Genomic DNA, 27,997 nt, shown 5'->3' on the forward strand with positions numbered 1-27,997 from the left:
AATTGCACGCTGTCCCCCGCGGCTTGCCAACCACCCAATCAGCCCAAGGCATCGCAAAACAGTCATTCATCATGGCAGTTCTTTTCACCATTGGTTTCGTCTTTTGGCGATTCCTGGAGATCATCACCCTGGTAAGCTCTGATTCTGCTCGCGACATCGGCGCTTTCAGTTTGCCCAGTCCGTCGGCGCAGGCGCAGGCGCAGAGGCGCACTCTGTGTGTCGTCTTTGCGACTCGCAAACTCCACGTTTCGATCCCAGCTGACAACGAGTCTCTTTGCGCCCTGACAGATCCCCACGATGGGCATGCTGGCCTACTTCGTCGACGGCTATGTCAAAGCCAACCAGTTGACGCCAAACTACATCTTGATATTATTCATAGTATCGGTGTTAGCCCTGGCGTGGGCTATATTCACCCTCTTCTCCTACCACAGGAGCAGCTCCAATGCGCTCTTTGTAGCCATAATTGATCTCGGTACGAACAATTCCCTCCACGGGGCGCACAGCCTCGTCTCCTCAGGCGCCTTTGCGCAATCCACTAACCCACATCTCGTACAGGATTCGTCGGCGCCTTCATCGCAGGGGTCTACTACCTCCGCTTCATCGCTGGCGCGAACTGCACCAGCGTCCGCGGGACGAGCTACGACGTCAGCTTCGGGATATTCGGGTCCTTCAACGGCAACGGCATCGACGTCGACACCAGCAAGACGTGCGCCATGCTCAAGGCCAGCTTCGCCTTCGGCATCATGAACTGCATCTTCTTCTTCTTCACCGCCGTGCTCGCCTGGTTCCACGGCGAGCGCGTCGGCAAGGACACGCGGTACTACCGCGAGACGCACTACTCGCGCCGGGGGCACCGCAGGCACAGCTCGGGGAGCAGGCACGGCAGCCGGAGGCGCAGCTCGCACTCGCACCGCCGCGTCTACGTCTAGGAGCGTTCCCCCGGCGTGGAGGGGCTGAGGGTTGCGCTTGCTTGACGAAGACACGCAACACATCCCTGGATATAAAAGAGATCCCGGCGACAATGCTGATGGGATGGACGGATGGACTGACGAATGAATACGCGATTGTTTTGATTACGCGCTATACTACTATACGGGCATTGGGCCGGGATATGTGTCACTAATGAAATGGCGATTTGAGAGGGGCGGGTGTGTGTGGTCACGCACGATACCTTTGGAGGATACCAGGGATACCTTTTTTGTTGGGATTTTGGATTGATGACGACTCACGATGACATGCGTGCCGGGCAGGACTTTGTAAGCTGGTTGATCTGGCCTTGCGGCCTGGTCATCTTGCAAGACTTCACTTCGAGGTATTGTTTGACAATAAACTGTATTTCGAGAACCACCCCGGGAATCCGCCTCCGCCGTCCGTATGTGCAACCGATATTCACTTCACTGGAAGCTCTATGGCCTGGGGCCAAGCCTGGGTCTAGCAACTATATTGCCACCCAGGTGTTTAGCTCTCATCTTAACAAGTTTGAAGGCGTGCTGCATAGTATCTCGTCTCGTATGAGTAGGCTTCTCTGCTCTCGGTATATCTGAGAAGCAATCCTCATTCCGGTAGAGCAAGCTGGTGGGTTGCACATACTTATTTATCATTGCTATTATCTTCTGGCCTAGGTGAAAGAAGGACATCGTACCATTACATTGGAAGTATAATCACTGTCTAATTTGAAAGACCAAATGCGCCGGTACCGAACAAGACTCCGGACTCGAGGCCCATTACAAATGCAGACCAAACGCCACGAAAAACCGTTCCTCCCCGAATATGGGAAACGACCGTGCCTGAAAGCTCATTTAGTCCCCCGTCCCGGCGCCAGCAAAGAGACAACCTCACAGCAACAAGGCAGCGAAACCAGCAGCAACGGCAACGACGACGCCACCAGACCAACCAGTCCACGCACCCGCAGCACCGCTGCCCAGGCCATTTTGCCCATTAAAAAGTCCGCCATCCTCAACAGACGAATTCGCAACAGGCGTCACCCCGTCAAAGTGGAACCCAGTCCCGTTAACAAACGACCACCTCGGCGCGCCCCCAGCCCCGGAGCCGACCTGGACCGCTTCGACAGCAGCATCTGCACCGCCATCCCGCCCGTCCGCCGCGCGCGCACCCGCGAGCCGCAGCCTCACCGTCCCCAGCGGCGCGGTGAGGACGAGCGAGAGCGTGGCCGACGCGTTGGAGAAGACGAGGTCGTACGTGAAAGGGGTGGTGGCGTTCCACACGAACGGCGGGTAGCGGTATGCCGTGCACGCCTCCGGCTCCGGAGGATCGGTGGTGGCGGTGGTGTAGTTGGCCGGCGGGGAGAACTCCAGCCCGGACCACTCGATCGTGTCGTTGCCTGCCCAGGTCGACTGGTCGCCGCGCAGGGTGTGCGATGCGCCTTCGTCAGCGTCGGATGTAGTCGGGGAGGTGAGATCCAGCATGTGCAGGGCGTTGTACGTCGGCGCGTCCTGGTCCATTTTGGGGATCGTGCCGCAGGGCCGGGAGTCTTGTGTGCAAATGGTGTACAGGGAGGCAAAGAGGAGGTTCTTGATGCCTCCGGAGCGGGTGGCGCCGGGCGGGAGGACCGGATCCGCAGCCGCTTGTCTCGTGTCCAGGCCTCCGGGTGCTCCGTGGAAGGCTCTCGGCGCCGCTGAGAATATCGGGATAGACATCACAGTTGGCCTGCTTAAGTCGAATGACGGGGTCCAGGTCAGGGCGGTGGCGTCCGTCGGTATTGGGCTGGTTGGTCCGGCAGGAGCCGGTGTCGGTGTCGGTGAGCCTGTCTCTGGCCCAGAGTCCGGCGGCGGGAGTGCTGGCCCGCCTTGCTGGATCATGAAGAATATGGGATTGGGATCGATAGATGGCGGATTGACACCGATCCTCAGGGTCGAATTTCCCGTGTCATTGAAGAAGTAGGCACCACTGCCGCCTGCGCATTGTGTCGCATCGAAGGGGAAATTGGACGCGTCCAGTTGGAAGGAGCCCGTCAGGACACCGGTGTACGTGATGAAAAGCCCGGGAGGCAGGTTGGGCAAGCCGAGAGGGGTGTGGTCAAGACGTGGGTGGAGGTGAGGCTGAAATGGCGACGAGAGAGCAGCCGCGAAGAGAAACGGGAAGGCCAAGGCAAACACTGGACTGCCCGTCCTCGTGATCATGATGTCTGGCCTTGCAGAGTTCATCCTGGGCTCACGTAGTCATGGGATGGGAACTTCATCTGTGCCGAAGAGCCATCATGAGGGCTGCAAAAGCTGATGGCCACCGGTTGAAGAATGAAAAGCATTTTAGCAATCTATCCTGAACATCAATTAGAGTGAAGCTTGATGTCACCGTCGTCTGCCCAAGCGGACATCTAAGGTTGCCAAGCCGGAGGGGTTGGTGCTTTGGGCATGCCTACCCTGGTCAGCAGCCGTGATGTCCATGCGTAGAGGCTCCATGTAAGCTTCTCAGACGACAGCCTTATCTCAGGCTACAGTGCGAACTATCACCTGTGAGCCTGATGATGCCTATCTGACAAGACGCTGACAAGACGCAGTGCTCAGTGTGCCTGTTTGTACGATGAGAAGTAAACACTTGCCGACCGAGATCATTCCGCTTGTGAGGGCTGCTTTCCAAAAATTCTTATGAGAAGCCCATTTTAGAGGATGCCGTCTAGCAGACTGTCCGAAACCTGGAACAAGGGCGGTGGGAAAGAAGCTGTCGACCGGCTGTCAGTTGAGACGATGATTTGTAGGTACGTTGAAGTCCGCCGTTGTGTGCTCAGGGTCGGATTGCTTGGAGATGAAATACGCCATTGACTAACAGACACGCTCCCGAAGTAGCACGAAAGAAGTTAACGAGCCATGTTCTTGTCTCCGATGAACGCTCCTTCCCAAGCGACTGGGTACCCTCTGTTGATAAAGTGGTCACATTTTCGTAGCTTCCAAGTCTTAAACGGCTGCTCTGCGCCTTCCCATGTCACGGCTCATACGCCGCGCTGCAGTTTCTCCCTGTCATTTCCCGGCTTTGCATGGTTAGCGGCGTTTGTCCCGGATGGCTCCTCCCGGTGGGATGCATGTGCCTCTTGGGCGTCGATGCTATCGGTGGCCTGACAAAACGCCTATCGTCTCCAGCTGTCAACTTACTCTCCCAGCTTCCCAAATTAAACATGATAGAGGATGGCATTTAACATACCTCCCCTTTCAGGCCTCACCCTACAGCAGGTTGCCCAAGGCCTTGACCATGGCGATTTCACCGTCAAAGAGCTAACCGAAGCTCACCTTGCCCGCATTGAGGCATTGAATCCATCACTACATGCGCTCCTGCAGGTCAATCCAGCGGCCATCTCAATCGCGACGGCCTTAGATGAGGAGATGAAGTGCTCTGGGCGGCGAGGGTAAGCCCGTCTCTTGGCCTATGCGGTGGCCTTGTCTACGAGCATCTCGCTGATCACATGCAGCCCCCTCCATGGCGTACCGATCTTGATAAAAGACAACATCGTCACCAACGAGGCTCTCGAGGCGACTGCGGGGTCTCTAGCCCTTCTGGGATGCAAGCCCATCCGCGAGAGCCCTGCCGTCACCAAACTCAGAGCTGCTGGGGCGGTTATCCTCGGGACGTCCAACTGCTCTGAGTGGGCAAACTTCCGGTCCCGGCCGAGCGATAGTGGCTGGAGTGCCAGGGGAGGACAGACCTTTGGGGCGTACCACGACAAACAGGACCCGAGTGGGAGTAGTAGTGGGAGTGGTGTGGGTGTCGATGTTGGCATGTGTGTTTTGGCGCTGGGCACCGAGGTCAGTCAACAAGGATCGTAAGCATGCTACTCAGCACATTGCTGATGAGTGGTGCATCAGACATCGGGCAGTATCATAAGCCCTGCCGCAAGGAACAACATCGTCGGCATCAAGACCACGACAGGCTTGGTCTCGCGGGCCTCGGTTATTCCTGTGTCCCAGGAGCAGGACACCGTCGGACCAATGGCGAGAACTTTGACAGATGCGGCTACGATGCTGGGTGTCATCGCCGGCAAAGATGAAGGTGACACCAAGACAAATCTCATTCCGTTCGAGTTCATTCCGGACTACAGGGGAGCTTGCGAACACACAGACATATCAAGATTCCGGGTCGGTATCCCCCGTGACTCAGTCGATAAAGCCGAGTCCGACGAGATTCTCGAGTCGTTTTGGGGCGTGGTTGACCAGCTCAGGACACGGGTCGCAGAAGTGATCGAGTTTGAGTTCCCCGGCCAGGCAACGTTTGACGATCTATCACCAGAGAAAACGTTGGACGCCATGGCTGGGGACTTCAACGTTGCTATTGCCGATTACCTTGACAAGCTGACAGATAATCCAGGCAACTTGCAAGTCATCGAGGACATCTGCGAGCTTGTCAAGAGCACAGAAGGCGAAGAGTACCCAGAACGGAACATTGCACGACTCGAGCAAGCTGCGTCTCGTGTGGCTGGCTCTGCAGAGTATATGGCAGGCCAGGAGGTGAGGGCATACCTGGCAGGTGATGGCGGAATCAAGGGGGTACTGAACGAGTACTCCTTAGACGCCATCGTCGTCCCATCCAATGCGCCTGCGAATTATTTCGCAGCTTGTGGTGGTTTCCCGCAGATTACGATCCCACTGGGCTATCAAACTGCAGATCTGGAGGTGAAATACAATGACACAGGAAATCTAGTGGAAGATGGGCCTAATATACCGTGAGATATCCAGCCTAGTTATTTATGTGTGTTGGGCTGACACTTGCGGCAGGTATGGAATTTCAACCATTGGAGACAGCTTCTCAGAGGTCAGCCTGCTGCGGATCGGCATTGTTCTGGAGAACATCACACGCACCAGGGATGCAGCGGACGCCCGGCGCCTTCAGCGTTTTCGATAATAAGGTCAGTGTGCCAGTGGGCTACACATGTGCGTGGCCACAAAGTTCGTCGGACGCATGTCTTGAAGCAATCTCGAACCCCTGAAGTAAACACTACGGCCCGGTCATCCGGAGGAAGAGACATAGGATACACGAATGAGCGGCGGCGGCAGCTACATCGAGACTGGCCCAGCCGACTGGTGATGGCGATGACTACCCCTTGGTGTATCACATCGTGACACCCGCTTGGATTAATCTCCCTCCTGGGAACCTGAAGAGTGCGAGGAAGCTCGGCAGAGCTGAGGTAGGCGGCCGCCAAGGCTCTTGGGAGTATTGTGCATGCTACAAGCGAGGCATAAGCTGGCTGCATATGGTGAGCAGTCCAAGATGCGTGTTCATCTGGTGGATTGAAAAGTTTGGGGAAGTTTGGCAGATCAAACCATGGTCAGACGAAGATGTCTCATGGCGGACGTTGACAATGATTAAGCGAGGGTGGAGCCAATGGCCTAGGGGCAAAGGGGCCGAGGAGTCCAGGGGGAGCTGGGGTCGGGTCTGCCTGCGGGCCAGCGGGGCCAGGCCAAGCTTCAGCACATCATTGGGATCACTTGCTTGGCTTCTCGATCCCCGAGCAGGTCACAAAGTCAACTCAACTTCATCCCATCTGGGTCTGATCATCCGCCCATCATATGTGCATGGGCTCTGCCTACGGGGCGCGCTTGTAGACTGGCAGAAGGGCAGACTGGGCCGCCTGTTCTGGGTTTGCCGCGCCTCATGTCAGACACGCTCAGGATGGCCAAGCTTGATGCACCCAAACTTCTGCGGCTCTTGCTATTTCTGCTCTGCTTGCAAGCGCGCACAACGTCTCGCATAGTCCCGCTTCTTCGATCCGCGAGCCTCCTGGGCCTGAGAAGACGTCTGTCCCAAGCCGCTTGCTGAAGGGATGGGTTTCGTGTCTGGCGTGTCAACCCGTCTTGTCAGCCTCTCGAAGGCGCCAACACTGGGAATACCGCCTGGCCCACCACCTGCCAAGCTCGGGATGGAACGTTCCCATGCTCTCTCGCTACCGGTGTACCCATCCTTCGCCCTTTCTTGGCCGGATTCTGAACGTGGCCCACGGCCTCCCTCCCGCTGGACGGGCGGCAAGCACTTGCTGTCGACGGTAAGCAGCAGGTTGATGCAGCCTCAAGTCTCATCTCTGCACAGTCCAAAGTAACTTCGCAGCTGAAGACGAACCGAATGTGCACAGATCTCGTCCCTTTGGGACCTGCCGGTACACCAGCCTCGCTTGACCAAGTGACTGCCGCTCACATCTGCGCCCTTAGCGCGCTCTGCATCGTCACCTCGCAGACTTTCCGGCCATGGCATCTCACCATCCGATGGGCTCGTCCCCTCCCGCCTTGGCGACCAGGCTCTGTTTCCTCCCGGCATTGTCATGAGACTTCGTGGCACACCTCACACCGCGTCCGCTCCAGGTATGATCGCCATTGAAGGGGTTGATAGCCTTGGGCATACTTCCAACTGACATCTTGGCGTGCAAGTGCACCCCCAAGTCTTGGAATCGTTGTTTCGCTGAGAGCACACCAGATCGTTACCGAGCCATGTCGATGCCTGGATCGAGCATGTGTATATATTATACATATATCGCAGGTCTGGCTCATCGTTTTCGTCGTTTGGCGTCACTGCACTCCCATCAAGCCTTCGTTTCCATCTCTCTTTCTATCCAGCTGTTTACATTCTCTTCAGTGTGTGTTTCAACCGCTAGTCCGGTCGAACTTTATTGATATCACTTTCTGTTAACTTCAAGATTCTCTGGAAGATCTAACTATCAAGACACAATGTCTCAATTTCTGAAGTACGCCCTGCTTGTGGCCTACGTCGAGGCCCGGTTCGGCCAGGAGCAGGTGCCTGTTGCGGCGATCCAGGCCCTGGGTGACTTTGGCAACCCCGGCGACGCCGGCACCCTCTCCGGTCAGGTGCCCGGAGTCCTCCTGGCAGCCGCCAGCCCTTGCGATAAGCTCTCCCTGGCAGACGAGATCGTCGACACCCTTGGCAACGACCCCGCTGTGATCGAGGCCGCCGCCGGGCTCGTCGCCGCGGAGCAGAACTTCAACCCCTTCGCCGTCGACATCCCCAGCCTCTGTGCCGATGCCACCCTCCCGGCGACGGAGGAGCTCCGTGGTATCATCCCGCTCGTCGACCCCGATGTCGATGGTGCCGACGCTCAGAACGCCAACTCGGCCCAGTCCCTGACCCAGCCCTTCGACGCCGCGGGCCTGTCTGTCGCCGAGGTCACTGCCGCCCAGGGCTTCTCGGCTTTCACGGCTGTTGACGGTGCTGGTGGCAACGTTGATGTCGGTGGGGCTGACGCTGGGGCTGACGCTGGGGCTGACGCTGGGGCTGACGCCGGTGCTGATGCTGGCAATGCTGACGCTGGCAATGCCAACGCCGAAGACGATGCGGCTGCTTGCAATGCTGGCCAGGCTGATCAGGCTGACCAAAACGCCGGCCAAGACCAAGCCCAGGACGATCAAGCTGAGAACGGAAACAACCAGGACAACCAAAACAACCAAGGCAACCAGAACAATCAGGATAACCAGGACAACCAAAACAACCAGGCTCAGGATGGCCAAGACCAGAACGCTGATGTCGGTGCTGATGCTGGAGCCGATGCTGGAGCCGATGCAGGAGCTGGAGCCGCTGGAGCCGATTTCGGCCAGTGCACGCCCACAATCGACTTCCAACTGGGCCGTGAGGGACGCAAAGCTGACGAGGGCACTTTCTTGCCCACGGATCCTCTCGTCGCCGAGGGCCAGCAGGACGCTCTGAACCCCAACATCATCACCAACCGGGTTTGTGACCAGCTGGTCAATGTCTGCGAGGCCAACGACGCTGCCGTTGCCGCGTGCGAGGACGCCCAGGCGCTCGTCGAGGGGCTTGGGACCAAGGACGCCACGACTGCTGATGCTTTCAACCAGGCTCTGGGATTCTAGGGTATTCACTTAAGTCGGGGCTTTAGATGGTTGGGTCTGTCGTTGTAAGAGGGTGTGGGTTTTCTTAAAGGGGGGATGTTTAGCCCCCTTGTATGTGTAATGACCGTTCATGTGGGCAATGCCAGAATAGTAATAGCCAATACGGGAATTCGAAACAGTTTGAAGCATATTCTTTGGGTGCAGGAAAGTGATGTGTGGCCTAATTCCGGTTGTGATCTAAGTCTCATGCGTGTATTCCAGTCTCGCTAGTGCTATAGATATGTACGTCCTTCTGAGCCTTCTCCTGATACTACCTACGGATTGATACAATGTTGGCTTTGCATATTGGGGCACAGTCCCTTCTAATGAGAGAATCTGAAGTCCAACCTTCTGCTCCCTTGCAGTCTTGTGTTCTTGATATAATGCTCCTGCTCCTCCTTGCTGAGCGCGTTCCAGATCCGGTCCTTCTGCTTGTTCCTCCAGATATAATAAGCCTTGGTCAACAAAAACAGCACAATGGCTAGGAGGTTAATAATGAAAAGATTAAAATTTCCCCGTCGGTAGTAAGGCTTGTCATCGTCGCGATATATGAAATTCGCAACTATGTTCCCTAATTGGACTGACATCTGTTTTGAGATGATTATGTTAGCATATCGCACTTGTGAGTGAGTATCACAGCTGACATGCAAAGGGTGGAAATGTCTCAAAGGCAAGGAGATATGAGTTGGACATACGTTGTATAGTGCCGCTGAGACAGATCTCGTTCCCACGTTGTTGGAGTTCTTCGATGTCCAAGCCACGAGAATAGCGTGGCAGTAGGGGTAGCTGAGAAGTATGGTGACGAGCGCATATGTCCCCCATTTGTTGTCGATCATGCCGGGCCACCATTCCAGGGCGATTACACAGGGCACTTTCATTAGACCGTGTCAGCAATTGCGTGCAATTGAAATTGAACCGGCCGATGGCGACCAGGACCGGTACTTACATGTCCACACAGATTGTAGCATCGCCACTAATGTCTTCTCGTTCAAGTAGTCCGATAATCTCGTGATCGCAAGCAAGGTTATGATGTGCAAAACGCTCTGTATGATCTGTTAGCCTGTGTTTGAGCGAGCGACGCTTAAGTTTCACCAAGACTGAAAAGGAACGCTGACTGACTGATGGAATCGTGAGAAGATTTGTGTTGAAGGTGCTGAAACCGAGTGATTTTACGATCAAGGTCAAGTACTTCGAGGGCGGACTCTGAGGAATGAAGATAATCAAGCCTAGGAGGTAGAGAGGCCACAGGTCGTAGTCCTTCAATGTCTGCAAGAGACGCCTAGGTGTCAGGGCTTGGCGGTTGTGCATATCACCTAGAAATTCAGATATTAGAAGTGAATCAACCAAGAGAGTGGAATTCAAAATTGCTAAGGAGCTCTCACCTTTGCTTGGGTCATCTCTCAGCACCCTGTTCACAACGATTGCCACCTCACGGTCGTTGAACCATCCGTTCGGGCGGAACCAGGTCTTGGTCTGTACAGCTGACGCTGGCATCAAGAAAAAAGATGCGATGCCAACCGTGAGTGTTATGAGGCCCTCGATCAGAAACCTGGGGTTTTTCGGTTAGAATGGTTGGACTTTAGTTGCTTGAGAAGAGAGAATATTCCCTCCGTAGATAATAAAAATAAAAAGAAAACAAAAGGACAACTCACAACCATCGCCAACCAGCGTAGCCAAGCACTCCGCGCATGTGAAGCAACGCGAAAGCTAAGAGAGACGTGAGAATTGTAGTGACAGACAAGGTTGTCCAGAAGTAACTTTACATTGGTCAGCAACTGAGGAAACTCATGAAAACAATTCGCCACCCACCTCAGTCTAATTGGCAGTTCCCGAGAGGTGTAGAAATAGCTCAGCCACAGAACAAGGTCAGGAATGAAACCGCCTTCTAGAACACCCAGAAGAGCTCTCGTGACGAGAAATGACGCGTTGCCTGATATCCAGAACTGGGATGAAGCCACAATACTCCAGAGACAGATCTGCATAGGAATCCACCTGTCTGGTCCAACCTTTTTCGAAACGAGCTGCGAAGGCAGCTCTGCGAAGAGAAAAGATATCAAGAACACTGTGTTTCCGTAGTTGTAATCTAGTAAGGCAACTAGTCAGCACATGTTTCGCTCAACGAGGGAAATAAACTGGGAAATGTTCATCTCACCATTGGTGTTCAGACCAAGGTCATCCAGCATGTTGTCCGAAACAGCCTGAACCAGATTGCCCCGGTCCACCTGGAGGCCAAAGAACATACAACAAGCCCATAGGCACACACGCCAGTCGAGCTTTCGAATGATGGCCTTCTCCTCCTCTTCCGACCAGGTCAGGGTAGGGTCGAAGACGTGGCGACATTCGTACTGAGAGTCGTGATAGACCTGCCTCCAGTGCTCTGCCACAGCTTCGTCCTTGAAAGGGTTCTCGCCGTAGCCCCCGTAGGCGTCTTCGGGGCCCGAGTCCTCGCTGAACTCCTTGATCTCGGCCTTTCTGGGCAGCGGGTCTCCTATCTCGTCGTCGACTACCGTGCCCGCCGCGGGGTAGCCCGACTGGATCGGCGGCACAGACATGCTGGGCTGGGTCTGTTTTCCACGAAAAGTACTGTAATTCATGGATCAAGTTGGTGGTCAGCGTGTTGGTCGTCGGTATCGAAGCTCGCCGAGGCCGTCCAAGAAGACAGCCAAGGATCTCAAAGGAACAAAATAAAATAGCGTCGTACAGGCTTCGGTTATATAAAAGCATCGCCAAGCTCAAAGAGGCGTTACACAAGATTTTTCTATGGTGCTTGGTTTATCGGTAGCACTACAACCCTCAGGGTCCCCCTTCGCGAATGCCACGCACGAATGGCGTGCTCGTGGCCCAGAGCGGGCGAGGACGGGGGGTCACGCATTGTGTGATCGGCCTACTGACATGCGAATCTGCAGCAACCTTGCCAAAAAGGTGTGCGCCCCCGCGCATTCGGACCAGCTGCTCCCACGCCTCCGTCCAGTGAGCACCTGGGGACCGCGGATTGCGCGATCGTGGTGTCTCAGGGGAGACGCGGTAGCGGTGCCCGGGTTGACCTCGGCAAAGCTAAGGCGACCTGACCTGGCGCTGCTGGCCTCTCCAACGGGGCCTGAATTGCAACGCGCACGCAATCGTCTTGGCGAGGCGGATTGCGGAGCGATAGCCGGCGTTGCTTTTGAGGGATGAAGGGCTTGTTTCGAAGGATTGATATCGGAGATTGTCGAGCGGAATAAGTAATGCGCAAACGTAGTGAGAATGGAAAGCCGTCGCTGGGCGGGTCTTCATGTTGGCACGAGCTCTGTTGGCCTGCGATCAGTTTTGCTTCAACTTGTACCAATAGCAGGATTCTGGATCCTTGAGTGAAGAAATGGTTCAAAACTTTGGGTGGAAAGCGCTTGATATGGCTGTTACGTCGAATTCCTCTCAATATTCCACTCAAGCGGTGCTGCTTCTTGAACAACGCAGCCGAATACGTCAGGGATGGAGCACGCCATCGCACAAGTGAGTACATTGCCTCCACCCTCTGATGTTAATTTTGGAACACAATGCGTGCGCTAATGTAATATTTTAAAATTTATACACCTGTTCGTTTCGTCCGTATTCCAGCGTGAGCTTGGAGCGCATACTAAATAAACAAACCAGTTGACCTTGACCATTGACATTCTTTTGTCTTTCCGGTGTTCTTTTCCAAAACTTGAAACGTGCAGTCTTGATGTGAATTGACCATCACGGAACTCAATTTTCAAGCAACTCAATCTATTATTCCCTATAAGATGTCTGAGGTGGCATTCAAGATGCTAGAATCAGCGGGAAAAGACTGAGCATGGTCCGTACCCTAGAACTGGATATTCTATTACACAGAGACATGACATGATGTTAGGGATTACTGATGAGAATCGATGCGGCGTAGGCGGTCCATCTACCAACCTCTGCCCAATCCTGCAGCCGAACCTCGTGCATGTTCCAGACGAAAGGGCCTGCCTGCAGTGTGGATACGAGCAGGCTCGGGTTCATTCACTGTCCTAGGATTTTTTGTTCACATACTTTGAGCTGGAGCAATGTTCATACATTGGAACTCCCTTCCTGAGACGCCTAACAAATGCATACAGACATTCAATACTGTCCCTCCCAATCTGAGTCGAAAGCGCCTCCCTTGCCCCAAACGACCGCTCCTCTGTGACAACCTTACTAATTTCGACTGCCCATGGTGGGAGTGGAGATCGCAGAAAGCATCTCGATGAACACAAAGGGGAGGAAAATCACGTTCCTATCCCCAGCAGTCCCAATGTTATCGAGATTATAGATTTAATCAGTAATCTGATTTGCACAGAGTTTATATGATATATACATGATGATGGGTGCAATTACTAGCCGTTAGTGAGCGATTCTAGTTCAGTCTCGGGGTTGTTGTGTACGTCCAGCTTCCGCCAGAAAATATTTACTCAATCAGATCATCTTTTCGTTCGGGGCTATAGTTCAGAAGATGAATTGAACACGCAGGAAAAGCTGATGTGCACCAACCTCAGTAAGCAAAAGATAAAGACTAGACAGTCGAATAGGTTATCCAATCAGAAATATCCTTTGATTTAGAGACAGCCTGACTAACGAGTCTGACAATGTGCAGTAGCTCCCGGATCGCGGAAGGCGGTGGATCTAGAAGACCCACGGCCCAATCACTGTTTAACACGGTTCTTCATACCCAAGGTCATCCTTCTCTTCTTTCATATTTTGACCTCATTGAAACACAGCGGGATTTTATAAAAATGGCGGGACCATCTCCAGCAGCCCAGCCACCGCTGCGGATCGGCACGCGGAGATCCAACCTGGCCGTGGTCCAGGCCGAGGGCATCCGCGACAGCCTGCAGAAAATTGCACCCAACCGATCCTTCGAGATAGAGGCGCTCCGCACCCTCGGCGACAAGGACCAGTCGACGGCACTCTATAACTTTGGAGCAAAGAGCCTATGGACAACCGAATTGGAGGAGAAGCTAACTTCTGGCGAGCTCGATGTCATTGTGCATTGTCTCAAAGGTACGCAGATCCCTCGCCGTCATCTCCTGTTCCTGCCTGTGAGCGACCTTGTTCATAACTCCCGAGACAGACATGCCCACCACCCTGCCCGAGTCCTGCGACCTGGCAGCCATCCCTCCCCGTGACGATCCTCGTGATGCCCTGATAGTCAAGGCAGGCCTGCCGTATGACAGCCTCAAGACCCTGCCACAGGGCGCGGTAGTCGGCACCTCGTCAGTTCGGCGCTCGGCGCAGCTCCGCCGCCTCTACCCGCACCTGCGCTTCGCCAACCTGCGCGGCAACGTCGAGACGCGCCTGGCCAAGGTCGACAACCCCGAGGGCGAGTACACGTGCATGATCATGTCCGCGGCCGGCCTCGAGCGCGTGGGCCTCAAGCACCGCATCACGCAGTACCTTGGGTCCAAGGACGGCGGGATCCTGCACGCGGTCGGACAGGGAGCGCTCGGGCTGGAGATCCGCAAGGGCGACGCCGCGGTCCTGGAGTTGCTAGACCAGCTGGTCGATCAGAGGTCGACTCTTGCCTGTCTGGCGGAACGGGCCCTGATGCGCACGCTTGAGGGAGGCTGTAGCGTCCCGATTGGCGTAGAGACGGAGTGGGTGGGGCAGTCGCGAGATTCGGTCCTGAGGATGCGGGCAATAGTCGTCAGCCTTGACGGCTCTCAAAGTGTTGAAGATGCCATCGATGCAACGGTGCAGACCAACGATGAGGCGAAAGCGCTCGGGAAAAGGTTAGCCGCGAGCCTTGTGGAGGCAGGGGCTGATGCAATCCTGAAGGATATCAACACCAACAGGCCTTCGAAGGACTGATAACTTGACATCTATTGGGAATTTTCCCACGACAATGGAGACAGAGTGGTATCAAAGTTTCAAAATACACGAGAATCCTTGAACATACTGGCAAAGGAGAATTCCTGCCACACGGAAGAGAGCTTGTCTAGACAAAATAATATCAGCCATATGAACTTGAAAATTTGACACAATCTCAGTATCAATTTCCGCTCAGAGCAGTCATCGCCAACTGTTTCGCCTGAGGTGAAGTTCATCATGGGAAAATTGAGAATGACTGTATGGATCAACGAATATTGATGCTATGACAGCCGTTCTCCCTTACAGTGAGGATCATACAGAAGAAGAGAATGTAATCCTGTATGTTAAGATTGTGACAGTCTTGCAAGGGCTGTTGGCAAGTACGACCCTTGTCACTTGGAAGGCTACTTTAGTTATCCCCTCCGGGGCACGTAGCCTCTTAAAACTTAGACAGAATAATACCAATACATAATTGCTTCCTATATAATTATTATATATATAAGAAACCTATTAATACTAATTAGTAGTTATAGGTACTATAGATTAATAAGGTAAAAGAGGCAACCCTATAAGAATTTCCCTAACTTAAAAATTACATCTTCTTTATTAACAAGCGCTATATAGTAATAATTACTTCTTTAGGCCTTTCTATATTATTAAACTCCCTAAATAGACATTATAAAGATTAAATAAACTAAGTAGCATTCCTTGCAATATTTATATATATATTCATCATTATTTAAAAGATATGCATTTATTATATATAAGACTTTATTAAAAACGAACTCATTTTTAAATCCTTTTTAAGACTTAGCAAAACTTAATAAAGCTTTATTTTGCTAAATAGATAAAGCTTGCAATTATCGCAACTATTAAATAGATAAAGCTTGCAACTATTACAACTACTAAAGCTAATGCAATGCTATATTATAAATAAGCATAAGTTATGTATTATGCTTCCAGCTAATATAAAAGGACTTAATAATAAAAAAAAGCCCTAACTTTTAAGGCTTAAAGGAATTAATAACTTTTTCTTCTTAATAACCATAACTTGCTTACCATTAAACTACTATCATTAACTTACTTTTAAACATTACCTATTTCATTAATAGCTTACTCCTTATAATATTTATTATAAAAACCTATAAGCATGGCTAATAATGCTAAAAAGCTATTAACTCTTATTAAAAGGTATATAATTAATAAAATGCTTGCTTAAACTTTAATTAACCTAGCCTATTATAAATATATTAACTTAAAATTATAGTTTATAGCCCTTATATAAGGAGTATTAATAAAATACTTAGTTATTTACTTAGCAAGTACTTTAGCAAGCTATATGCAATAAAATCTTTATAATAATAACCTTTTTATTGCTTATTATAAGGATTATATAACGTAAACATAGGCAATATTTAAAGTATTATTAAATCCTTGCTAATAATGCTTAAAAGTTTTCCTTTAAATATAAGGCATTTATATAAAATATAATAATTAACTTATAGCATTATAATTAATTATTATAGCTTAAGCTAAGGAAAGATTAGAATAAATTAATAATAAGCTTTGCAATACCCTGTTAGCCTTAAAATTAAGTATAAATAAATATTGCATATAACTTTAAAAATAGCAATTATAAGTATAGCCCTTATAAGTATTATAAGCAAGCTTTAAATAATAATAATTACTAAAAGGATAATCCCCGGGGTAATATTTATCGCTGCCGCTAGCTTTAAGCATGTAATTATAAAACTTAAACTTAATAATGCAATTTATTAAAAACTAATATAATTAATAAAGCTTATTATTATTAACAAAAAGATAGAAATAAAGCTTATATTAAAAATATATATTATATCTAGCATAACCTTAAGCTATCCTAAAAATGCCTTTGCTAAATAAAAAGTATAATCTATATAAAACTCTTCCCTTATAATACATTCTTAATAAATGCTTAAATTTAATAAAATTAGCATAATTTATAAAAATCTTTAATAATTTTTATAAGTATATTAAGAATTTATATAATTTATTAAATAATAAGATAAAGATATTTTTTAATATTTACTATTATACTAAAATTTAGCTAAGTTAATTTTATATAGTTTTTCTTTAAATACTTAAAGATTAAGCTAAGGCTTATTATCTTTATTTTATAAATTAAATTAATATATTTATAATAGCATACCTTAAAATTAAAATGCATTTTAATATAAACCTTAATCATTAGCATTATTATATAAATTAAATAATAATAATATTTATAAAAATAAGAGCATAAAACTTAAATAAAAACCTATATAAGGTTTTATATTTAATACTTAATAAGTTGCAATTTTATTAATAAGCATTAAGCTAAGATTATATTAAGAAGGATAACTTAAGAATAATAATAATTAAAGCTTATAAAGGAGTTCTTAAGTTAAAAATAGCTTTTTTTAAGCTAGCTTAACTATATAAAGAGTTATTTTTAAACCTAAGATTTATAATAAAAATATAGCTTAGTTATATAATTATAATTTATATTATAAATAAAGTTTTAAATTAATATTATATTAATTATAAATATAATGGCTAAAAGCTAAGGGAAGGATAATAATTATAGTTTTAAACATTTTAAGGAAATTAAAGGTTTGGCTAATTAAACCTAAATTATTTAAGTTTTAAGCAGCCAAAATCTTATAATATTAATTATAAAGCTTAAAGTAATAATGCTTATAAAAAAGGAAGAGAATAACCTTAAAAGAAAAGATATTATATTTATAAGAAGAAAGAATATTAATTAATTAAACATTTAGTTAATAAGCAATATTTAGTAAAAAGAAGCTACTTAATATAATATAAATATAAAGATTATAATAATAACTTTAATACTTTTTTAAGTAAATTTAAGGAATATAAAATGAATAATAAAGATAAATTTTATAAATATAAAGATAAATAAGATTAAGATAATAATTATAATGGCAATACTTATATTATAAAGATAGGACTTAATAAGAAGGTTTATTATATAAATATTAATTTCCTAGCTAATAAAGCATTTATATATTAAATTATAAAAGATAATATCTTTTAAATAGAAATAATCATTATAGCTAATTAATTTATCTTAAAAAATAAATATAATTAAACTTATTTTTAAGGAATCTTATTAAATATAAAAGCATTATTAATATTTATAGCTAAATATAAGCAATTTCTTGCATTATAATAAGAAAACTTAAAATACTAAATTAATATAATTATTATAAAAAAAGCTAAAGTTAAATTTAATAATAAGATAATTATTAATTTACTTAGCATAATAAAAATTTCTACCTTAATTAATTATATTAACTTTTATATTATTTAAGCATAAACCTTATTTTTACTTTGCTTAATAAATATAAATAAGCTTTAAGTATATTATAATAATATTATAAATAAAATGGTTTCCTTTAATAATATGATTATTGTATTAATACTTAAAAAATAGGGTTACTTATAGTTTTTCCTAAATTAAATTATTAATGCTATGTATTTTCTCTTAAAGATAAAAATAAAGAGACTTTATTATTGCTTTAAATACTTATTAATAAATTAATTATGCTAAATGCTTAAAAAAGCCAATAATTTAAATATTAATAAATAAGCAATAGCAAAGATTAAGAAAATATATTATCATTATTAAATAAGCAAACCTATATTTAGGCGTTTTAAATTTACGTTATATAATAATTATAAATTTAACTATAAAATCTTAGTTAACGTAATGTATTTAAGCAAATATTTAATTCTTTACGTTATAAATTAAGCCATTACTTTCTAAAGAGCGAAATTCTTAAAATTTATATTTATAAAAACTGCATAGCAAACATTATAAATATTTTAAATTAATATATATTAAGAATTATTAAATATCATTAAATATAATGCAAGAATAAACTTTATATCTTTAGAATTCCATTTAAAGGTATAAATAATAGGAATTAAATATAAATAAATCCTTATAAAGATACATTAATTTATTAAGAAAGTTAAGAGATATTATTAAGCCCTTAAATAAGCATATAAAATTCTATATATTAAATTATATAATAGTATAAATAATAATATTATCCTATAAATAGCTATAAAAGCTATTAATAATATTGCTAAACTAAATAAACTAATCCTTATGCTTTTAATTTTTAACGCTTATTTATAAATATTGCATAAGTTATTATTATTACCATTAACGTGAAAGCAAGCAAAAGCTATTTTAAAAGTTATAAAGATATTATAAAAAATCATAGCTAAATGGTAAGTATAAAACGCATTAAATACTAAGGTTAAACCTATCTTTAATATAAAATATTTATTATAATGCAAAGTTTATATATAGAAAAAAAGAAAAGGATGGAAAGGTTTATATAAAGTTATTATTATAAATAACTATAACATAACCTTAAATATACTAAATAAAGCTATAATATTTAAGTTAATAGTTATTTAATTATATTATTAAAATAATAATAAGGAAATGCAATCCTTATAAGCAAAAAACCTAGCTATAAAACCTTAAATATAACTTATTATATAATTATTATTATTAAAGATAAAAGACTATATTATTATATTATATATTTTAAAGAAAGAAAATAAAAATTATAACTTAGCAATTAAATTAAAATAAAATAAAGTTATTATAATACTAAGCTTATTATTTAAAGAATTTAATAAAATAAAAATTAATAACCTTATTATTAAAGGTATCTTTTAAACTAAGAAATAATTAGCAAAGCAATATAGCAAATATTATTTCTTTAAATCCTATATAATATAAGAGGTAAAAAGCAAAATTATAAAATTTTATAAAAAATCTTAATTTATTATTTAAGGTTATAATAATAATAAAAAAGGATTAATCTTAATGCAAAGCTTAATTATTTAAAGAATAAATTAATAAATAATCCTTGCATTTGCCTCCTTATTAATTTAAAAAAAAGGTATAATTCTTATACTTTAAGATATTACTTAAGCTTACCCCTAAGCAAAGTTAAAATTATATAAAATAATCCTTATAAAGCTATTAAAGAAATTAAAAAATAAGTACCCTTTAAATATAATTATTTATATTATTTAACCCTTATATAATATAGCAGAATTTAGCATTTATTATTTAATATATATTAAAGATATTATTAATAAAAGCTTAAGATAAACTGCTTTATATATAATCCTTACTTAATAATTATAAAGCTTATATAACTTTTTAAAATAATAAGCATATAAATAAATAATATATTAATTTTATTTATATTAAAATTCCAAGATAAAAAGGAAATTAAGATAAAAGCTATAAAACTATAAGGAAAATTAAAATAAAAGCTAATGCTTAAAAACTTAATAAATTATAATAAGGCTTATATAATTATAAATATTATTAGCTTAATTACTACTTAATAAAAGGGATAAGCTAATAAACTTACTCTTATTAATGCAATAGTTAAAGATGCTCCCTAAAAATACCTTAAATAAAGAGCTTATAAAGCATATATAGCTTTAATTTACTAATTAAAAGCTTTATATAATCTTTTAATAATTACATAGGTATAAAACCTAAAAATAGAAAATTATAAGAGCCTAAATATATAATTATTATAATAAATAAATAACGTTATATAAGGAATTAAGTATATACCCTTGAATCTTAAAATAGCAAAACTTTTTATATTTATAAATAGATTATTTGCAAATAACCAGAACTTAATATCTTAACTTAAATATATTATTATCCTTATAAATAAGATTTGCAAGGAAATTAAGGAATTTATAATAATAGGCAATATTTTCTATTAATTATTAATAAAGTATAAATATATTACTTAAAGTATGCTAGCAAGTAAAATTTATGGCATAATAAATAAAGTAAATATTAAAATCTCCTTAGCTATAATAATTAAAATGGCTATAAGATAATTCTTATTGCTAAATATACCCTTAATTATTTATATAAACTTATACAGCCTATATAAATACCTTATAAAACTAGGAATAATAAAGAAAAAGCGCTTTATAATTAATATTATATTATTATAAAAATTATATAAAATAAGAGAGATTATTAAAGTAAGGTAAATAAATAGGAAAGATAATCCTGCTAACGTAATAATAAAATTAACTTTAAATATTATATTATAAAAGCTTATTAATAATAATAAGCTTTGCATATAAATAAATAGATTAGTTAAGAAACCTAAAGTAGCCCCTTTCTATTAAGGAAGGAGCAACTTATTGCTAGTACCTTTTCCTTTTAACCTCGCTGCTATTAGCTGCAAAACCTTATATCTTTTAAACTTAAAACCCTTAATATAAACTTTAATCTTTTATACTTTAATTAATATCTTTTTAATACCTTATTATATATAAAGATAACCTTATAATTATTAATATTATTAATAATTATTATTTTAAAGTTAATCTTATTATTATTATTACTTTTTATTACTATTTATTAATAATAATATTAAAACTAACTTTTATTAAATTTATTTGCAACTTATTAACTTTTCTTATAATTAAAGAATAAATTAATGATTATTATATAATAATCGCAAAGTTTTGCATTATAAATATTTATTTTAACTACTAAATTCCTATAAAATCTTTTCCTTTTTATTATAATAAAAAATATTAATAATAACTTATAAGAGTTATTTAATACTTTTATTAATATACCTTATAAAAATAATAATAGCAAGCAAAACTATTTAGCAAATATTATATTTACTTCCTGCGTTAAGGACATACCTAATATAATTATTGCTATGGTTGCCGTTAATATAGCTAGCATTAAAGGTAGCCCTATTGCAACCCTTAATTAAAATTAAAATTCCCCTATAAATATTATAATTATAACCCTAATTAATAAAATAAGCTTTATAACTATAATCTTAATTAATAAAATAAATATCATAATTATAATCTTAATTAATAAAATAAATATTGTAACTGCATTCTTATTAAGCAATAAAATAAAGATTAAAATTATTATTAAGGCTATAAAAAGGGCTAAAATTGCTTTAATTAATAAGGATAAAGATAAGCTTATTAATTTTATTAATTCTTATAGCAAGGTTGTTATTAATAATACTTATTTAATGGATATTAATAAGGATATTAATAATAACGACTCTTATCCGCTTGCTTATTTAATGAATATTAATAAGGATATTAATAATAATAACTCTTATTTACTTAATATTAATAGCAATTTAATTATTATTAATAATAAAGATAATTAAAATTAAGTTAATAAAACCTTAATAAAGATTGCAAAAACTACCTTTAACTTTACTTTTATGCTAAGCATTAAAAAAAGCAAGCTGCTTATTAAAGTTAATTCTTATGAAATTATTAAAATTAATAAGCTAAAAGCTATAGCTATAATTTAAGCTAAAATACTTTTCCTAAATAACGCTATTATAATAGCTATTATTTAAATTATTAATAACTTTTAATATTAAAATAAGTAAATATCTTTTAATAATATAATTAAAAAGCTATATATTTATATTAAAAGCATTAAAACTCTTAATATAAGATTATATAGCATTCTTAATAATAAGAATTATTAAGGTAATTATTATTTTAAATGCTAAATTATTGCAATCTTTATAATAAATAACCTAATAAAAATTTTAATTTTAAGTATTTTTTATATATATTAAATTAAAAAGATTTAGCTATTAAAAGATTAAATTACTATATTAACTTAGCTTTAAAACTTTTTGCATTAAACTATTAATAAGTATATATAAGGCTTATATATAAAGAAACTTATTAAGAAATATATGCTATTGCTTAAGCAACTTAAGTAAAAGATAATTATTAAAAAGATTAAAAAAAATAATAAAAAGCAAGAAAAGAACTTAATAAATAATTAAACTGCTTATAATGCTTAATTTTAAAAGGATAAGAAGTAACTAAAGGAAAATAATTTAAAGCAATATTAAATGCATTTTAATAATAAAAGTAAGGATAAAGATAATAATGTTTACATTATAAAGGTATATAATAAAAATAAATATAAGCTAAAGGGTTTAATATTAACTTTATAAGCATTAACTTTCTTTATAAAGAAGAGATTTAAAACTAAGGCTTTTACGCAAAAGTTAATAATTTCCATAAAGAAGCAACTTTAAAAGCTAAGTATTAAGGATAATAGGTATAATATTTAAAAAATAATATAATAATAAAGATTATAAGTTTAAAGGGTAATATAATAATAAGGGTTGTTAAAACTTACTTTAAAACTTATAAATTATAATTTTAAGCCTCTTTAATAATGCTTTTTTATAATAAAGATTATATATACTTAATATATAATAAATTATAATTTTAAAGCTAATTATAATAAGGATTATATATACTTATTAAAAAAAGAGAAAAACTGTAAGTATTGGCAAGTACAACCCTTATTACTTAAAAGGCTACTTTAATTATCCCCTCCAAAGCACGTAGCCTCTTAGAACTTAAACAGAACAACATCAATACATGATTGCTTCCCATATGATTATCGTACGTACGAGAGACCTACCAACAAGGGCGGAATATTCCATCACTGAGTCGGGTACGAGTGGGGCTCTGTTTCTCAACTCTTAATATCGTGTCGTGCCACTGCATCTATGTGTATTCCACCGCAGCACTACGACGGCGTTCAAGCACTATACTCAAGCTTTAGACCATGGATGTTTAAGTCTGATCTCCAGTGAGTGTCGTCTTTTCCGGTGGTGATCTCGGGGACTTTAGCAGATCTCATAAGAGTGGGCACCGCTGACCTGCACGGCCTCAAAGTGATCTGCACCCACCAAGTTGTACAGCGGTGATGACCCACTGACGTCAATTTGTACTCGACTGGAAGAAGTCAACGTGGATGGTTCCCACAACAATTACCTGTTTCTCTTGATTCCAAAAGCCTGGAAGCCTGTATTGCTTATAAGTGGCTGCGTGACCTCGAACCTGGATGCTTGGAATTCCGAGTCCTAGCCCAAACAAGCCCATCAACCACCACTTAAACTTGAGCAGCATCAGCACAAATCCAACCCACATCAAGCACAACACTTAATTGTAATAATCGACACATAGCAGCACCACAAAATGGTCAGCAAGTCCGGCACAGTCCACCCGGGGTCCATCTCCGCCCGCGTCCGCAAGGCGGCCAAGGACATGGAGAATCTTCTCGCAGGGTCGCTCTGCAACGAGCCCAAGGACGCAAAGGAGCACATCGAGTACGACTGCGTCATGGTCAACCCCCTGATACACCCGGACGGCGAGTCGGAGCCAATGCACATGAAGTCGGAGCCGACACTCACCGAGGCCATCGACAAGCTGGCCGAGAAGGGCCAGCTCATCAGCTGGAAGATCCACAAGGAGGACCCGGAGCCCGCCATCGCCGAGGTCGACATGATGGGCGTCCAGATAATCTACCGCGTCACGGTCATCAAGTCCGACAACGGTAGTACTGACCTCGATCCGGATGAGATGGACAAGGTGGAGGCGTGGTGCACGAGCACCTGGAGGCAGCTTGCTGGGGGAAATTGGAAGCTTGTTGCGCAGTTGTTTGTTCCGATTTAATGCTCTGGTCAGGCTGGCAAGGCTGGCCGCGATGATGTTATGATTCAGTTTCGGAGCTCAGCGAGGTCTTCTGTAACGAGACAAGGGTTGTTATTTAATTCATGTTCTTTTTTCTCACATGCACAAATTATTCTGGCCGGGGGGGGGGGGTTCAGCTAGGTTCGCATGTTTGAGGCCGAAACACGCATTCCTGCCCACAAGTGTCGGCATACTCATAAATGGATCATACGGCCTGAGAATGAGCATGAACAGCAGTCACCCCTTTCCACATCTCCATAGTTCAAGGACTTGAGATTACAATCATCAACGGTCCCTCAGATCCCATTCCGCCAGGCTTAGTTCTCAGTAATGCCAAACCATTTTCGGAAAGCTTTGACCAGACCTTGAGTACTGCCGTCTTCATCATCAAGCTCCAGCTCATCACCAGAATCAGCCTTGTCGTCACCAATTTCCATCTCATGATCCTGCCGCTGTGGAGCCAAAGGGAATTCCGACGGATGAACGACAGGGCGAAGGTCGCCCTTGGCGTTCTGGACATCAGGGTCGTTCCATTCTCGCAGGAACCACTGGCGCATGCTCCTGGTGATTTGGTTGTCATCCTTGAACGAACAGGTCGCCACTCTTCGCATGACCTTGAAGTCGAAGTTGGTCTCAAATTCCGCGTCGTAGAGCTGCTCAAGAACGTATGCCCGGTCGCCGCCCTGGACAGCTTGTCCGGCCTTATCAACCCACTCCAAGCTTCCCCTAGACATATACTGTGATTTCAGAGTCAGATATTGAAGTCGAAACTTGAAAGATTCATCTGAAATAAGGGTGATGAAGGGGGACATCCCTGCCCCTCAACCCGCGGCTAAACAGAAGGTACCAGCCTGATATTAAGGTATTCTCAAGTGGTAAAAAAGGAAATACTGGAAGTCACTTACCCGATGCGCACTCGTGGGGCTCAGACAGCGGTGCCCTTCGACGAACTTGCAAGCCTGCTGTGTCGTCCCGAAGTAAATCTCATCTGGCGCAACTGAAAGCTCTTTCGGGGCGCCGAGGTCCGTGGACAAGGTTACAGCAGCAACATGGTTCTGGCCAAACATTTTCTTGGGTTTCATCAAAGTCAGGTCTCCCTCAAAGATGAGGTGCGTGTTGACGCCGTGGTGGCCGTGCCAGTTCAGCCGGTCTGGGACGGGGTTGGAGCGCGGGTCCGCACCGGGGGACATCCAGGTTGGCATCAGCGGGTTGGTTCGCACCCAGGGGTAGCCGGCGTCGATGACTGCTTGTTCGTGTGGCGAGTCGACAATTGGTCGGACGGGGCGGAAGTGCGGCCGTGAGACTTGGCCCCGGCGTGAAGGTGGGCGGTCTCCCTGGAATCCAGGGAGAGTGGGCAGGTTTCGCGAATCACTAAAGGGCATTTGATTGCTCGTCATGTCTGAGGTTGGTTTAGACGGTCTTCTCACTGGCTGCGTATTGAGTTCTTTCCCTTGGGAGGTCGCTTGAGGCTTGAAGAAGCGGCGGTTCTCTGGCTGCAGTGTGAGACTTCGTGCTTATATGCTCACAGATCTTAATTGCAGCTGAGTAGACAACCAAGTCCTCACAAGGGTGATTTATTCTGCCTCAGTACTTGAGTCCAGCGAGTGAAACTTTGAAACATTCAAATGCGAATCGACAAAAGAGATGCATGTCTTGAAGGACGGTTACGATGACAAAATTGCCTAGCTGCTTTACCTCACCCTCGGACTAGACACTCCGGTCATATAGACAAGGCTGGAACGCTTGAATTTGTGAGACACACTCAATGTGCCAGATGGTACAACATATGATCGGGTCTTAGATATGGCAGCCTGAGTTCTAACGTCCCTCCGAGCAATTACGGCTGGCTTCGCCCGGGAGCATTACCATTCGCCAGATTTCCAGTGCTGTTGCCCTGCTTCACTTCCTCCCTCCAGGTGGACCTTTCCTGATCGACCACGCCGGGGCCCTTGTACTTTGACCCGTACAGCCCGCTCGCCCAGCTCGCGCCCTCCTTGGCTGCCTGCGTCGTTGGTGCAGATTTGCCCTTTGTGTGTCGTCGTCGGTACCATTTTCCGTAAGCAAGCAGGTAATACAATCTAAAACACAGGAACGCGAACTTGTCGTTCTCGAGGTCCTCCGGATATTCCGCTCCCAGGTCGACTGCTGCCGCAATGCCAGACATGACAGCGACCTCGTGGGCGTTGACAAGCGTCCAGGACGCAGCGAAGCGAGTGTTGTTTTTGGCCTGGAGGAACATCATCCACGGGATAACAAAGATGTAGTGCGTGTAGGAGTGGCAGAGCTGATGCCACCAGTCCTTCCGGATGATCTTGCTCTCGTCGATCTCGTCGTCGGACCAGAGCTTGCCGTCGCGGTCCTTGTTCAGGTAGATGGTCTGGAAGACGTGTTGCTCGAACGGCACGTTCTCGGGGAACTGCGACTGGTAGTTGGTGGTGTCGAAGCACATCTCTAGCTTAGACCTGTCCTTGTCATACATCTTGATGTAGTACATGGGGCGGAAATTGGTCTTGGCGAAGTCCAGACGGGATTGCTGGTCAACGCCGTTGGTTTTGGCCACGGCCAGGTCCTCGCGGTAGAAATTTTCGTAGTGTTTCTTCATGTAGTCGGCATCATTATGGGTGATGGTGATGTCGTCGCTGAACTTGGCCGAACCGAGAACCTGCTTCTCCTTCCAGCTTGCTGCCTTTCCAAGGACCTTCTTTGCCGTGTCGGCTAGGCAGCAGAGCACAATCTCGTCGTAAGTCTCTTCAGCGGAGGGAGCATCAGGGTCTCCGCCGGCAGGGTTGTGCCCGTCAGGTGCTGGCGTGCGAGGCTTGAGCTTGACGATGACCCCTTTCTTGCCGCGCTGAACAATCTCTGTCAGCTCGGTCGACAGGCGGACTGTCACGCCGCGAGAGATCAGATCCTTCTGCCATGTCGAGTAGAAGTCTGAGAACTTTGGGAACACAACCATTGGAGGCTGGTTGCTGACGACTGAATTCTCGTCGGGGTGGTACCACATGCCGTAGGTGGGAGAGGTGCATAGACGCTCAAACATCATGGCTGGGGTCTGCGGCGTGGCGTTTCCAGTGCCGAGGAACAAAGCTGTCATGGGTAGGGCCACAATGTTGATGAAGTCCTCGGAGAACAGGAAGAGCTTGAAGACGAGTCGGAGTGGCAGTAGTGCGAAGAAGACCTCGAACATTCGCATGACTTTCAGCAGGGTGACCAGGCGCTTCACCTCCTTTTTGTGCTTGACCATAACCTGCGTTGGGAAGACGTTGGACCAAAAGGTCTCATCTTTGCCAAAAGACACCTGCAGATCGACGGGATCCGCGTGGTAACCCTGGCGCTGGAACATGGTGAGAGTGTGGTGAAAGATGTAAGAGCCTCCCTGGACGCCTTGGTTGCACCAGGAGGCGCCGTAGCGTTCCTTGTCCAGGGGAATGGAGAAGGCCTGGCCACCGCAGTAGTCAACCGCATCAATAAGCGTCACATTGAACTTGTCACGATGCTGCGAAAGATGGTATGCAGTGGACATGCTGCCGAAGAGTCAGGACCAATGCAGCTTTCCGAGCTCGATGCACTTACCCAGCTGCTCCAGCACCCACGACGAGCACGCGCTTGCGTCCATCCTTGGACGACGATCCGTTCTGGGCCATGGGATGGGCGGTATCTCTTTCGATGTCAGGGCCGAGTGAGTTTTGTGCCATTGATGACAATCGCAGATGCTTCTT

General features: G+C 43.7%; 8 protein-coding genes across 8 annotated transcripts; 5 read left to right on the forward strand and 3 right to left on the reverse strand.

The window, feature by feature from the left end:
• Positions 1-71: 71 nt before the first annotated feature.
• INS49_002575 (uncharacterized protein) lies at positions 72-929 on the forward strand (the record flags this gene model as incomplete). Its single annotated transcript, XM_043163384.1, has 4 exons — positions 72-131; positions 179-214; positions 289-472; positions 556-929. The coding sequence occupies 4 exons, from the start codon at positions 72-74 to the stop codon at positions 927-929; spliced, it is 654 nt and encodes a 217-aa protein (XP_043031890.1).
• Positions 930-1,835: 906 nt separating this feature from the next.
• INS49_002576 (uncharacterized protein) lies at positions 1,836-3,164 on the reverse strand (the record flags this gene model as incomplete). Its single annotated transcript, XM_043163385.1, has 1 exon — positions 1,836-3,164. The coding sequence occupies one exon, from the start codon at positions 3,162-3,164 to the stop codon at positions 1,836-1,838; it is 1,329 nt and encodes a 442-aa protein (XP_043031891.1).
• A 540-nt stretch (positions 3,165-3,704) lies between these two features.
• Positions 3,705-5,847, forward strand: INS49_002577 (uncharacterized protein; the record flags this gene model as incomplete). Its single annotated transcript, XM_043163386.1, has 5 exons — positions 3,705-3,711; positions 4,168-4,357; positions 4,421-4,754; positions 4,815-5,668; positions 5,721-5,847. 5 exons carry the CDS (start codon positions 3,705-3,707, stop codon positions 5,845-5,847), a joined length of 1,512 nt encoding a protein of 503 aa, XP_043031892.1.
• A 1,814-nt stretch (positions 5,848-7,661) lies between these two features.
• INS49_002578 (uncharacterized protein) lies at positions 7,662-8,816 on the forward strand (the record flags this gene model as incomplete). The annotated part of the gene is made up of 1 exon (XM_043163387.1): positions 7,662-8,816. One exon carries the CDS (start codon positions 7,662-7,664, stop codon positions 8,814-8,816), a length of 1,155 nt encoding a protein of 384 aa, XP_043031893.1.
• A 341-nt stretch (positions 8,817-9,157) lies between these two features.
• Positions 9,158-11,386, reverse strand: INS49_002579 (uncharacterized protein; the record flags this gene model as incomplete). Its single annotated transcript, XM_043163388.1, has 8 exons — positions 9,158-9,421; positions 9,530-9,705; positions 9,781-9,877; positions 9,954-10,147; positions 10,217-10,383; positions 10,487-10,591; positions 10,644-10,917; positions 10,987-11,386. The coding sequence occupies 8 exons, from the start codon at positions 11,384-11,386 to the stop codon at positions 9,158-9,160; spliced, it is 1,677 nt and encodes a 558-aa protein (XP_043031894.1).
• A 2,199-nt stretch (positions 11,387-13,585) lies between these two features.
• INS49_002580 (uncharacterized protein) lies at positions 13,586-14,660 on the forward strand (the record flags this gene model as incomplete). The annotated part of the gene is made up of 2 exons (XM_043163389.1): positions 13,586-13,853; positions 13,924-14,660. 2 exons carry the CDS (start codon positions 13,586-13,588, stop codon positions 14,658-14,660), a joined length of 1,005 nt encoding a protein of 334 aa, XP_043031895.1.
• A 9,123-nt stretch (positions 14,661-23,783) lies between these two features.
• INS49_002581 (uncharacterized protein) lies at positions 23,784-24,260 on the forward strand (the record flags this gene model as incomplete). The annotated part of the gene is made up of 1 exon (XM_043163390.1): positions 23,784-24,260. The coding sequence occupies one exon, from the start codon at positions 23,784-23,786 to the stop codon at positions 24,258-24,260; it is 477 nt and encodes a 158-aa protein (XP_043031896.1).
• A 335-nt stretch (positions 24,261-24,595) lies between these two features.
• INS49_002582 (uncharacterized protein) lies at positions 24,596-27,973 on the reverse strand (the record flags this gene model as incomplete). Its single annotated transcript, XM_043163391.1, has 4 exons — positions 24,596-25,015; positions 25,184-25,581; positions 26,145-27,802; positions 27,852-27,973. 4 exons carry the CDS (start codon positions 27,971-27,973, stop codon positions 24,596-24,598), a joined length of 2,598 nt encoding a protein of 865 aa, XP_043031897.1.
• Between the last annotated feature and the right edge of the window lie 24 nt (positions 27,974-27,997).

The sequence above is a fragment of the Diaporthe citri genome (assembly GCF_014595645.1).
Source record: "Diaporthe citri strain NFHF-8-4 chromosome Unknown scaffold_1, whole genome shotgun sequence".
Taxonomy (NCBI): Eukaryota; Fungi; Ascomycota; class Sordariomycetes; order Diaporthales; family Diaporthaceae; genus Diaporthe; species Diaporthe citri.